Source organism: Budorcas taxicolor, chromosome 19, assembly GCF_023091745.1.
Source record: "Budorcas taxicolor isolate Tak-1 chromosome 19, Takin1.1, whole genome shotgun sequence".
NCBI classification, from domain to species: domain Eukaryota; kingdom Metazoa; phylum Chordata; class Mammalia; order Artiodactyla; family Bovidae; genus Budorcas; species Budorcas taxicolor.
In genome coordinates this window covers 40,763,322-40,777,148 of record NC_068928.1, presented here as the reverse complement: position 1 = coordinate 40,777,148, position 13,827 = coordinate 40,763,322, and the positions used below count along the sequence as shown (strand labels likewise).

At 40.6% G+C, this 13,827-nt stretch overlaps 1 protein-coding gene across 1 annotated transcript; it reads left to right on the top strand.

Annotated features, from left to right (window-relative positions):
* The first annotated feature begins 1,006 nt into the window (after positions 1–1,006).
* Positions 1,007–10,001, top strand: KRT20 (keratin 20). The gene is made up of 8 exons (XM_052658741.1): positions 1,007–1,396; positions 3,838–3,920; positions 5,534–5,690; positions 6,028–6,189; positions 6,368–6,493; positions 8,318–8,538; positions 9,482–9,513; positions 9,904–10,001. The coding sequence occupies exons 1-8, from the start codon at positions 1,007–1,009 to the stop codon at positions 9,999–10,001; spliced, it is 1,269 nt and encodes a 422-aa protein (XP_052514701.1).
* The last annotated feature ends 3,826 nt before the right edge of the window (positions 10,002–13,827 follow it).

Here is a 13,827-nt window from a genome sequence, read left to right as displayed (position 1 = left end):
AACAATATGGAGGTTCCTCATAAAAATTAAAAATAGAACTACTCTCTGATCCAGCAATTTCACTTCTGGGTATATATTCAAAAGAAATGAAATCACTGTCTCTGGGATATCTGCCCTCTCATGTTCATTGAAGCATTATTCACAATAGCCAAGATGTGGAAAAACCTAAGTGTCCATTAATGGATGAATGGATAATGAAGAATATAAGAACATGAAACATCATGGATAGACCTTGAGGGCATTGTGCTAAGTGAAATATCCAAGAAAGACAAACGTTGCATGGTGTCACTTACATGTGGAACCTTAAAGAAAAAAAGTCAAACTCATAGAAAAGAGAGTAGGAAAGTAGTTGCCAGAGGCTGGAGGGTGGAGGGATGAGGTCAATGGAAGAGGCTGGTAAACAGATGTAAACTTTCAGTTGTAAGATGAGTAAGTTCTGAAGACCTAATTTAAAACATGGTGACTGTAGTTGATAATGCTATACTGTATAATTGAAATTTATTTTTTTTTAAGTAGAACTTAAATGTTCTCACCAAAAAGAAAAGATTTTTTTTCATTTTTAAACATTGTTTTTTATCATTAGTGTGACTTACTATTATGTACACACATCTTTATTTTCAGATAAATTATTCATGGAGATTGCAAATATGCTTTATGTGTACATTAGGATGAAAGAAAATGTGCCAAGGCAGGTGCAAAGGCTAAAACAATACTTTCCAGTTTCCCTTTGTTTCCTCTGTTGAAAAAAGAAATCACTCCTGAAAAAAGCTTCTGAGAAAGGCCTCTAGTGGTAATTTCTGGAATGGTATTAAATAGACTGCTGTACAAAGGGGAAAGAAAAGAGGCAAGGCAAGGTGGATTGTGGTGTCAATCGTAAAGTGACATGTCAGCAGAGGAGGCGTTTCTCCTGTGAGTTCTATAAAAGGTCAGCTCATCCGTGACCAAGAGACGGACTCTGCTCCATCCATCCTGAAGCTACAACAGCTGCTTCCTCCTAGAACCCCCAATGAATTTCAATCAGAGAAGATTCCATCAAAGCCTGAGTTCCTCCTCCCAGGGCCCTGCGCTCAGCATGAGCAGCTCCATATATAGGAGGGGGGTCGCACCCAGCGTGTATGGAGGGGCTGGAGGCCACGGCACCCGCATCTCGACGTCTAGACACATGCTAAACTATGGGAGCGACCCTGCTGGAGGAAACCTGCTTGCTGGCAATGAAAAGATGACCATGCAGAACCTAAATGACCGCCTAGCAAGCTACCTAGAAAGAGTGCGGTCACTGGAGCAGTCCAACTCCCACCTTGAACTGCAGATCAAGCACTGGTATGAAACCAACACACCTAGCACCAGTCGGGACCACAGTGCATATTTGGAACAAATCAAAGAGCTGCGAGATCAGGTGAGGCAGGATACTTCTGCTTTCTTCTCCACTGTCTAGCTGTATCATACGTTAAGAAGGGCATATATGTTGGGTGGTCCAAACGGGCACTGTAAAGCAAATTAGGCTTAAATGCCACATCTATAAAAATGGCATATTTTTATATGCTATATTTTATATGCCATCTACCCTTATTGCTAGAGAACCTGACTACATAATAGGATGACTTTGTGTGTGTGCGTGTGTGTGTGTGTGTGTGTGTGCACGCTTAGTCACACAGTTGTGTCCCAGTCTTTGCAACCCCAGAGACTGTACCCTGCAAGGCTCCTCTGCCCATAGGATTCTCAAGGCAAGAATACTGGAGTGGGTTGCCCTCCAAATGAATATGCCTTCCTCCAGGGGATCTCCCCAACCCAGGGATTGAACCTGAGTATCCTGCATTACAGGCAGAATCTTTACTGTCTGAGCCACCAGGGAATCTCCACAAGTGTCAGAATACTGGATCACAAATTTCAATGATGAAATGATTCAAGGTGGTAATGGGGATGGGGCATAGGTCTTAATGATATCCGGGTTTTAAAATACTCTTAAAATGTTTAATAATCTGATCATCATTCATTCACCAAGCAGTTCAGAAACCACTTCAACAGTCATAAAATGTTTTATTGCCCCAATTCAAATTTAGTGCAATCATACCTGCTCCCATGTCATACCAGAAAGGTGGAGTGCTCCATTTTATCAATAATGTGGAATTAAAGAAGACTTTGCTCCTAACTGAAGATGTCAAATGTGACACAGAACACTTACTCTGGTTTAAAATTCTTATCTAATCGAGAAAATTGTTCCTTTCATTTTCATTTCCATTTTAACATTCCTCTTTCTTTAGAGCAAAGGCCACTTACTTGCCAGCAAGTCTCTCTTTTCTTGCATTATATTAAACATCAGTGCAATTTAATTCTGATTCTACAGGAAGTTACTTTGGGATTTCTGGAACTGTGGGGATGTGAAAGCAAAGGTGTTTAAATTGCCCCTCTGCCAACAGCTCATTTTTCTCAGGCTCTTACTAAAATCTTCAAAATCAGCCAACCATTCTCCCCTAGCCATTGCATGATTCATGTTTATGAAGCTATTTCAGGCCATCCTAAACACATAGGCACAGCCAAATGTTACCTGAGCGGGCCCAGTATATGAAAGAAGACTGCTCTCTCCAGGACTAGATCTACTGAAATAGACATGCCTTCGTAGCATCTTTTACAAGCAGACTTCTGATCTATATGCATCTTAGAGGGTTCATCCATTAGGTAACCACTTCTTAAGAGCAGGGACTTTGCCATCGCAATAGCCCCAGTGCCTACACAAGTTAACACCACATAGCAAATGTGCATTCATTCAGCCAGTGTTTAATAGACACTAAGTGCTGGCACTCAGAGAAAACAATGGCACCCCACTCCAGTACTCTTGCCTGGAAAATCCCATGGGTGGAGGAGCCTGGTAGGCTGCAGTCCATGGGGTCGCTAAGAGTTGGATACGACTGAGCGACTTCACTTTCACTTTTCACTTTCATGCATTGGAGAAGAAAATGGCAACCCACTCCAGTGTTCTTGCCTGGAGAATCCCAGGGACGGGGAAGACTGGTGGGCTGCCGTCTATGGGGTCAGACAGAGTCGGACACAACTGAAGCAGGTTAGCAGCAGCAGCAGCAGCAACAGCTGGCACTGGGGAACATGATGGTGAACATAGTGTGATTTGTGTGCTGTACTTAGTCACTCAATCATGTCCAACTCTTTGAGACCTCATGGTCCATAGCCCACCAGGCTCTTCTGCCCATGGTGATTCTCCAGCCAAGAACACTGAAGTCAGTTGCCATGCCCTCCTCCAGGGGATCTTCCCAACCCAGGGATCAAACCCAGGTCTCTCACATTGCAGGCAGATTCTTTACCATCTGAGCCACCAAGGAAGCCCTAATGTGATTTGGGGGAAACAAATATGGACAAAGGCAACATTGTCCCATGTGGAAGGATAAAGGGAGGGCTATGTAGGGCTGTGAAAGCACAGGCAGTTCATCCAGCTCTGTTTTGAGAAAACCAGTGAAGGCTTCCTTGAAGCAATGATGTTGAGGCTGAGAGGAGAGAGGAGCTCACCAAGTGAAAGGGGCTAACAGGAAGGTTCTAAGCAGGAACATCAAAGACAAGGCTCTCAGTAAGTTCTGATGGCTCAAGTTGAATTAAGCTCTTCATTTTTAGAGTCATACGGAAACTGACCAAACCCTCAGGACTCAAGTTGCATTTTATGAATCTATTGTATTAAAGCTCCAACCCAATATTTCTCCTTTCTATTTTCATGTGGCAATCCCTGAGATGAACATTGTCTTCAGTTCAAGAGAGGCTGTATCTGAGGATCAACTCAATAATTTTAGACTTCTGTCCAGTTGAAAATGTCACTCTTTCTGGTGTATTTTCCAGATTAAAGATGCTCAACTGCAGAATGCTCGATGTGTCCTGCAAATCGATAATGCTAAACTGGCTATCGAGGACTTCAGGCTGAAGTAGGTTCTCTGATACCATGCTGACACTTCCTGAAAAGAAGGGCCTTTCAGTGGTCCTTCATGACACTTGACTTCCCACAGCATTGTTGGCAAAGGAGCTCCCACTGAATAGTATCAGAACCTTGGAGTTAAAAGGGTGTTAGAAGCTTTCTGATCTAGCATCAGAACTGGACTTCTCCTCCCGTAGTCCTAAGATACGGTCACCCAGAGTGTAAATGAACACCTCTAGTAATTACTACTGTTCTCCTTGGTCAGCTCTGATTGCTAGAACATTCTTTTTTAGTTCTACCTTTCCACCTACTGAAACTAATTCTGCTCTTTGGAGTAATAGGAAGGCAGTTTACAACTTCCCTTCTGCCTGTACCCTTTTGTTATCTAGAGAGTCATTTATCTACGCTTAGTGATTCTCTGAGTCATCCATGTTCCTTCAAGTAAATGACCGAAGTTCCAGGGGTGACTCTTAATCCTTCCAGTTTGACAGTGTTTTACAGTAAGGTCTGACCAACCAAAGAACCAGGTTGATTAAAGCAGTTCAAGTTGTGTTCACTTTCTTGCAGTCACATCACATTACATGCGATCAGAGCTGTTCCTCATAACTGCTTCCACACTAGGGCTTCCTCATCCTGAATTTGTACAATACATTGACACTGAAGAGTCTTTTGTGGTTTAAAAGCACAGCATTATAATGCTATAAGGGATCAAAAAGAAAGAAATGAGAAAGCAGATCTGGAAATTAAAGCAGTAAAAGTTCATTAATTCCAGTCAGCATTTGGGAGTCTCATTGCATTATCACTTCTTAAAGTTTACTATTTTAATAAAAATGGGAATATATAAGGTCATAGAAGAGAATGCATGAATTTTTAAGATAATTCACTTTGGGTGCATCTTTTTACAAAGTAATAAAAATAAACTGGTCATGTTCATTCATTAAGTAAATCTAACCAATTTTTAGTTAACTTTTTAACTTTTTATTTTATCTTGGAGTATAGCCAATTAACAATGTTATGACGGTTTCAGGTAGAGAGCAAAGGGATTCAGCCATACATATACATATAACCATTCTCCCCCAAACTCCCCTCCCATCCAGGCTACCAGATAACATTCAGCAGAATTCTCGGTGCTAACCAACAAGTAGGAAAAAGACTTGTTGGTTATCCATTTTAAATACAGCAATGTGCATGTCGAGTCCAAACTCCCTAACTATTCCGTCCCTCCGTCTTCACCCCTGGCAACCATAAATTCATTCTCTAAGTCTGTGAGTCTTTCTACTAACCATTATTTAATATCAATAATGTGAATCCTTTGCTAACACAGTAATTAGAGCAATTTTTAAGTTTTAAAACAATATATTCCAGAATTTAAGAAATTTTAAAAGTAATTTCAGAGTGTTATTTTACCAATCACCCCAAATCCCAGAGACTACCCTATGAAGCAAGTGATCTGAGTCCAAGGTTCTCCAGAACATTTCCAAATGTATAGAGACACAAATGATGTACTAAAACTGATCTCTTCTTATACCACATAAAGATTGACCTCATTATCATTTTAAGATCATCTCTTCTATAATGGCTTAAGAAGAACTCAATTGTCTCTCCATACTACTTAATTCACAGATATGAAGCTGAGCAGGGGATTTGCCAAACAGTGGTGGCTGATATTCGTGACCTGAAAATGGTCTTTGATGACTTAACTCTAAAGAAGGCAGACTTCGAGATTCAAATTGAAGAGCTGACTAAAGACCTGCATCTCCTCCAAAAAGAACATGAGGAGGTGAGAAAATATTCAGAAGCAGTGTTGGAAATGATAGAATGGCTCTAATAATAATGAGGAGGAGGAGGAAAAAGAGGAAGATGTGGTGATTGTGGTGGTGGTGAAAAAGATGACAACAAGATTAATAGGAGCCTTAACATCTTTTCAATCTGGCTGCTGCCAGGTTTAAATGACCTGGAGCAGTCTCTGAACCATAATAAGCCTTAGCTAAGCTGTTTTCTTTCTCTATTACTCATCCCCAAAGAAAGAAGCCTTAAGATTTACTATGTCTTTTCTGCATAGCCTCATCTGAGAATGTACTTCAGACTATAATCAATTGGAATTTTCACCCCTGTAGGAAGTGAGGAGCCTACGTGCTCATCTGGGCAATAATGTAAATGTAGAGGTGGATGCTGCTCCAAGCCTGAACCTCGGTGCCATCATGAATGAAATGAGGCAGAAATATGATGCCATGGCCCAAGAGAACCTTCAGAAAGCCAAAGAACAGTTTGAGATACAGGTAATAGCATAATTCTAATGGGTAAGCCAATGTGAGGAAGCTGTCTTCCAAAAACAGATAACTCATTTCCTTCCTTCCTTCCTCTCTCCCTCCACCCCTCCCTCCATTCTTTCTCCCTTTATTCCTTATTTTCTTTCTTTCATTCCTTTTTTTTTTTCTTTTCATTTTGGAACTTTAGATTAATGATCTGCAAAAGCAAGTCACAGTGAGCACTGAAGAGTTAAAAGGAAACAAGGACCAAATAAAAGAGCAGAGACACACCCACCAGGTCCTGGAAATAGAGCTCCAGTCTCTTCTCAGCATGGTAAAGCACATCTGACTTTCCACTCTCACGGGGTGTGTGTTTACTAAGCGCCTGTATCAGGAACTCTGGAAATGCAAGTACCTATAAGAAATAATCCCTCCCTTTGCAGAACAGTCAGGAAAACACATCAAACAACTGATGAAAAGACAGAAAGAAGCCAAAGGAAAGGACAAGACACTGCAAGAATGCAGAGGTCAAAGTAGAGCTGGAGGATGTCACAGGAAGAGTGGCCTTTACAGTAGGCTGGAAAGAGTAAGGTGCAATTTTTAACTGGAGAAGAGGGGACAAGACATTCCAGGCTAAGCATATCAGTCAGCTCATGATGAATTATGCTGTGGTAACAACCTTCAAATCACAATGGCTTACAATAACTGTTACTCAGTCCAAGCTCACTCTACTCACCACACAACAAGTCAATAAATCAGAGTCCAGGTGTTGAGACAAGGAATGAAGACTTTATTTGGAAAGCTGGCAGACTGAGAAGATGGCAGACTAATGTCTCAAAATAACCATCTCATCGGGGGTCTGGATGCCAGTTTCTTTCATAGAACAGAGATGGGGAGGAGGTGAGGAAACAAAGTAAAAAGGTCGTAAGTCTTACAAATATCTCCTGGAATGTTTAGCCTCGGGAAGGCTGTTAATTTCTTCTTTCTTGTAGTCATTTACGTATGGGTGGACAGGGCTTCCCTTGTAGTTAAGTCAGTAAAGAAGTGAAAGCAAAGTTGCTCAGTCATGTCCAACTCTTTGCGACCCCATAGACTGTAGCCTGCTAGGCTCCTCTGTCCATGGGATTCTCCAGGCAAGAACACTGGAGTGGGTTGCCATTTCCTTCTCCAGGGGATCTTCCTGACCCAGGGATTGAACCCAGGTCTCCCGCATTGCAGGCATACTCTTTACCATCTGAGCCACCAGGGAAATCAGTAAAGAATCTTCCTGTAATGCAGGAGACCCGGGTTTGATCCCTGAAGCGACTTAGCATGCATGCATGCATTGGAGAAGGAAATGGCAACCCACTCCAGTATTCTTGCCTGGAGAATCCCATGAACAGAGGAGCCTGGCAGGCTAGAGTCCATAGGGTTGCAAGAGTCGGACACTACTTAGTGTCTAAACCACCACAGGTGGACAGGATAAGGATGTTTCCTTAAGCAAAGGCACTTTGGTTTAACATTCAGGCAGACAGGCCTGGTTCCCTGAGGCAGGCCATTATGGATAAGACAGTGAACAAAAGCAACAGGAAGCAAAGGTTAAAGTAAAAGAAACAGATCCAACATGTAGTCAGATTTTGTTCTTCCCTGTGACAATAGCACTACATCCATCATGGGCTGGCTTCAGCTCTGCTCCATGACTTTTCCACTCCAGGGTAAGTGGACATGCCAGTGTTGTGCCAGAAAGAAAGGGGCAATAGCTAGACTATGTGATAGCTCTTAAAGCTGTCTCCTCATAAAATGCATTGGTCAGTTTCACTTGCATTTCATTAGCCAAAGAAACTCACATAACCAAGCCTACCATCAACAGGTTTAGCAAGTCCAATCCTCCTAATGGAAAGGCACTACAACTCACAGTGAAGAGAAGCAAATACAGAGAACAAAAATACATATACCACAGAGTGCAAACTCAAATAAACAAACAAAAACCTGAAGAGCCAGTAATCCCTGTTGATCAGCTGAGGCTGTCTAGTTGGAAAAAGTGAGAGATAAAGCTAGAAATATGCATGATTCCCACAATGACTAGATAAAAGAATTCTTCTCAAGAGAAATTACCATCGAGGCACCTCTTAAATCGGATCCTCAAATAAGAAGCATCTACTTTTTCTTGTGCTCATAGAAAGAAGCTTTGGAGCATACACTACAGGAGACCAATGCTCGTTATAGCAGCCACTTGGCCACAATCCAGGCACAGCTAAACTCCCTCGAGGGCCAACTGGTGCAGGTTCGGATGGACACAGAACGCCAGATCCATGAATATAATATCCTCCTTGACATAAAGATCCGGCTTGAGCAGGAAATTGCTACCTACCGCCGTCTTCTGGAAGGAGAAGGTGTCAAGTAAGGCTCTTAGAATCAAAGGATAGATGTCGATGTCTATCTGCTATTCTATTTTAATGTCCATACCTTAAACTCTGTAACTCTTTCCCTAGCACCAATGTAATCCCTAGCTGAAAAACAACTACACACACCCCCACCAACAACACCAACAAAACAAAAATTTACCAACCAGTATGCACACCCCCCAAAAAAATACTAATCCTTTGTGCTTCAGGTCATGCTGTAGGACTGATAGAAGATGGTTAAGCATATCCGATACAGATATGCTTGTGTTAATTGTTATGATTGATACATAATTGAAAGCACTATAATTTTTTATTAAACTTTTTATTTTTTATTGGCGTATAGCTAATTAACAATGTTGTCATTGCTTCAGGTGAACAGCGAAGGGACTCAGCCATATATATACATGTATCCATTCTCCCCCAAACTGCCCTCCCATCCAGGCTGCCACATAACATTGAGCAGAGTTCCAAGTGAAAGCACTATAAGTTTTTAGAGTTCTCACTGCAAGATCATGAATTGAAAAACAGGCCACAGATGTCTGTGGGAACCAGTCTGAGAATCATCAGTGCAGTAGCAGAAACTGTCTTCAAATACCACCCCCACGAAAGGCAACAAAAGAACACAAGATGTAAACCGCCTTCATAATTTTGTTATTTTAATTACAGAAACTTCTAGTAATTAAAGATCCCTAGTGAATGTTAAACCAGTCATTTCTGAAGCTATGGATTTTTCAAGTTAAAAAGTGAGACACTCCAGCTTGAAGGAGCAAGCACTGCAAAGAGGGGGAAAGACAAACAATAGTAAAACACACATCACTCAGACTTTATTTGTAAGCAGAACAGGCAGGAGAGCATTTCATTTGCAAAATGGTAATAACACATTTTTCTGTTTTTCTTTTTTTTTTTCTTTTTCTTAAAAAAACGAAAAACAAAACTAGAGAATATCAGTTAAGCACTCTGGATGACAGAGGTAAGTATTCTAAATTCTTTTTTTTTTTTTTCTAAATTCTTACACATTTCCTATAAGACTGAATTTTCACTCAGTAGTTTACCACTTATCTGCCACTGGTGAAGAGTAAAGGAAAGTCGGCTCTTAAGTAGACAGATATCATCTTACAGATTCTGAATTCGGGGCACATCATATTTCAATATGACATATTTCTTTTGTGGGGAGTGGGGACAGTAGAAAATTTTTCTCATTTATTTAGAAAATGGACTTAAGATCATTTCAGAAAGAGAATGGGTTCAACTCCTTTCTAAAAGAAGGAAATACATACAAAATAGTAATTTAAAGCTGAGTATTCTAAAATAGTAGCGTCTTGGGTTTGAATTAACATTTTATATTTAAATCTCAATTCAGATATAAAGAAAACCAGGAAGATTAAGACAGTCGTACAAGAAGTAGTGGATGGCAAGGTTGTGTCATCTGAAGTCAAAGAAGTGGAAGAAAATATATGAAGGGCTGGCAGAAAGTGATGCTGCTGAGGTTTCGAAAGAAATGTAGCTATAACTTTCACTCCCTTCAAGAAACTGGCATCAGAAAGCACTGTTAATGTTTCTTGGTGATTAACGGGGGAGAAGGGAGTCCATTTACTAGTCTCTGTAATTGAATATAAATGTTTTACTCAGAGAAGCTGTGAGCAAAAATGAAATCCAATGATCACTGGGATATTTAAAATATCATTACTGCCGCCTTTAACACAAAATGCATTAATCACAAGCTAATATCATTACTAAACCTTACAACGCAGAGGAGGGTATGCAAACTACAAATGAACCTCTCTAACGCCTCCCATTTCTGAATTGCAAAAATCTCCTTTCAGGGTTTCCTGGATTCTTGAGTCAATTTCTTGATTAATTTCACTGAATTTTTAATATCAGTATAATTCTGCTAGCTTTAAATTATATTTGCTTCCCCCCTTATTGTCTTGGCTGTCTTTAAAACTCAGCTCAGCTCTGAATAATTTGAGAGTCAAATTCCGATCATACACGCTGAGCAGAATAAGAATGAAGCACATTATGCTTGAAAAGGGAATAGACTGAAAACAAAATTAGCAAAACCTTTCTCAAGGCAGAATGCTTCTCCTTATGATAATAAACTGCATAAATCATCATCGGGTGCTCTCTTTCTCTATGTGGTCATTGTATATTATGAAATGTTTCTCACAATTTTTTATAATAAAGTATGCAATTCAGCTGTCTCTAGCATGTTCACAGAGTTGTGCAGCTATCACCGCTATCTAATCTTACAGCATTTTCATCACTCCAAAAAGAAGCTCCTTTGGCAGTCCCTCCAAACCTCTTCCCCTCAACCTCTGAAAACCACTAATCCACTTCCTCCGTCTATGGATTTGCCTAATCTGGACATTTCATATAAACGGAATCATACAATGTGTTCTTTTGTATACAAATGTTCATAGCAGCATTATTTTTAACAGCCCCAAAATGGAAACAACTCAAACGCCGCCCATCACCTGATGAACAGATACACAAAATGTGGTAGACCTCAGCAACAGAATAGTGCTGCGTGCTCAGCCACGTCAGGCATGTCTGACTCGTTGTGAGTCAGGATTGTAGCCCGCCAGGCTCCTCTGTCTACGGGATTCTCCAGGCAAAATTACTGAAGTGAGTTGCCATGCCTTCCTTCAGGGGATCTTCCCGATCCAGGGATCAAATCCTCTGATTCCTGTGTCTCTTGCATTGGCAGAAGGGTACTTTACCACTGAGCCTCTGAGGAAGCCCCACAACAGAACAGTATCCTGCAATAAAAAGGAATGAAGTGCTGACACAGGCTACAACAGGGATGAATCTTAAAAACACGATACTAAGTGAAAGAAACCAGATACGAAAGGTCACATACTGTGTTCTAGTGAGACTTCTAAATTCTACATCTCACTAAATTTGCATTTTTGTGAGTAAAAACTGCCTTGCAAATGTTTCCAGGAAAAAATTAATTTGCCCTCTATCACTGTATTCTAGGAAATGGATGGCTCAAATTTAAATTTTAATATTCACGTTTATAAATAAATAGGATTTTGAGTGATTATTATATTGAAAATAATAATGTGATTCACTTAAGATAGTAATATCTAACATTTACTGAGCACTTCCTATGAGTTAAACAGTGTGCCAGCATTTTATATGCCTTTCCCATTTAATCTTTACAATGAAAGTCTTCTACCTGTGAGGTAGAGGGACTTGGATTGAATCATATGAACTTGCCAACAGATGATCATCTTTGACCTTCAGAAATAGCAATTTTACCTGGTTTGACCTACCATATTATTCCCACTTTACACATAAGGACAAATGAGAATTATATATGAAGACACAAAAAAGTACTTTCCCAAAGTCACAGTTACCAAGTAACAGAGCAAGTTTGAACTCAGAGCTGTTTGTCTAAAGTCATCATGTCTTTTTCAGCAACTAATTACATTGACAAACACTTACCGAGTCACACTTGAAATCAACACCTATCCTTAGTTGTTTTGTCATTTACTAATTGTCACTTTTCACTAGCCAGACACTTACAACATCCAATTATCACAAATGTCCAGCTTACATCACACACAAGATTTGATTCAGCACAGCCTTTGTCAGAAAAGATATTATTCTCATCCCTTCTCAATCTATTACTTTTCAAAGTAGTAAAGAGGTTTCTTTCTCATTTCTTAATTTCCTTCCAAGTCACTTTAGTTAGTAAACTGATTTTAAAGATGTCAAGAATATTTAGAAGTGAATTCTTTTTCACGTCCTGAGACACGTTCTGGAAGAGTCTGAAGCTTTAACATACAAATATCTGACATTGTGAGTCTAACTAATAAAAAGCTTACAGGAGATGCTTTTGAAATTCACTACACACGACCATTGTCATATGACAATAATGATGCTTTATTTAAAAAGAGGTGGGACCATTATTTTTGACTCAATTTCCTGTCATAAAAAATGAAGATCAACCCTTGCCTTTTGGTCTAACTCTAGTTTCTTACAAGTAATCTTTCAAAGAAAGTAGATGAGACCATGTATACTCATGGAACCAGATGGTTCTATCTCCAGTTCTATCAGTATCAACTGTGTGAAAGTTAAGCATTAACCTCTGTATCTACCTATGTACTTCTTACAGGAGCTAAGAACCAGAACAGGACAATCCAATTTCTGACAGGCATACAGATCCAGAGCAGGTTCGTAGTCAGTAAATACAGGTTTTGTTTTGTTTTTTTTTTTATCATACATTAGAATTATCATCAATGTGTTTTGTGACTTTATATGAGATTGTCAGTGCAGACATGGAGCTATCCAATGCAGAGAGAATCCCTAGAGGTGAAGTTAGGGTGGAGAGAACATTTTTTTTCCTGGGCTTTGGGAATTATTTCCACACAGAGTTGTTACAACATATAAAAAGAAAAAAATGAAATGATATAAAATCAAAACTTTACCTGAGGATACCCTCTGCTCTCACTCTCACTCACTTGGTAGTGATCTCAGGTACCTGATTACACCCTCAAACAACAATTCCAACTTAAGGCATTGGGCTTCCCTGGTATCTCAGCTGGTAAAGAATCTGCCTGCAACGCAGGAGACCTTGGATCAATTCCTGGATCGGGAAGATCCCCTGAAGAAGGGACAGGCTTCCCGCTCCAGGACTCCTGGGTTCCCCTCATGGCTCAGAAGGTGAAGAATCCGCCTGCAACGTGGGAGACCTGGGTTCTATCCCTGGGTTGGGAAGATCCCCTGGAGAAGGGAACTGCTACCCACCCCAGTATTCTGGCCAAGAGAATTCCATGGACAGTATAGTCCATGGGGTCACAAGGCATTGGACATGCCCGAGCAACTTTCTCTTTCAGTGATCTCTATTTTTTTAATTTCCCTTTTCTCTCCTAGACTCACTTTCAAAATTCACCTTCAGTTCAGTTTAGTTCAGTTCAGTCACTCAGTCGTGTCCAACTCTCCGTGACCCCGTGAATCGCAGCATGCCAGGCCTCCCTGTCCATTACCAACTCCCGGAGTTCACTCAGACTCACGTCCATTGAGTCCGTGATGCCATCCAGCCATCTCATCCTCGGTCGTCCCCTTCTCCTCCTGCCCCCAGTCCCTCCCAGCATCAGAGTCTTTTCCAATGAGTTAACTCTTCACATGAGGTGGCCAAAGTACTGGAACTTCAGCTCTAGCATCATTCTTTCCAAAGAAATCCCAGGGCTGATCTCCTTTAGAATGGACTGGTTGGATCTCCTTGCAGTCCAAGGGACTCTCAAGAGTCTTCTCCAACACCACAGTTCAAAAGCAT

Coding starts and splice junctions, on each gene's coding strand:
- KRT20 (XM_052658741.1), top strand. CDS start 1,007: ATGAATTTCAATCAGAGAAGATTCCATCAAAGCCTGAGTTCCTCCTCC. Junction 1,397..3,837: donor TCAAAGAGCTGCGAGATCAG/GTGAGGCAGGAT, acceptor TGTATTTTCCAG/ATTAAAGATGCTCAACTGCA. Junction 6,494..8,317: donor TCCAGTCTCTTCTCAGCATG/GTAAAGCACATC, acceptor TTGTGCTCATAG/AAAGAAGCTTTGGAGCATAC.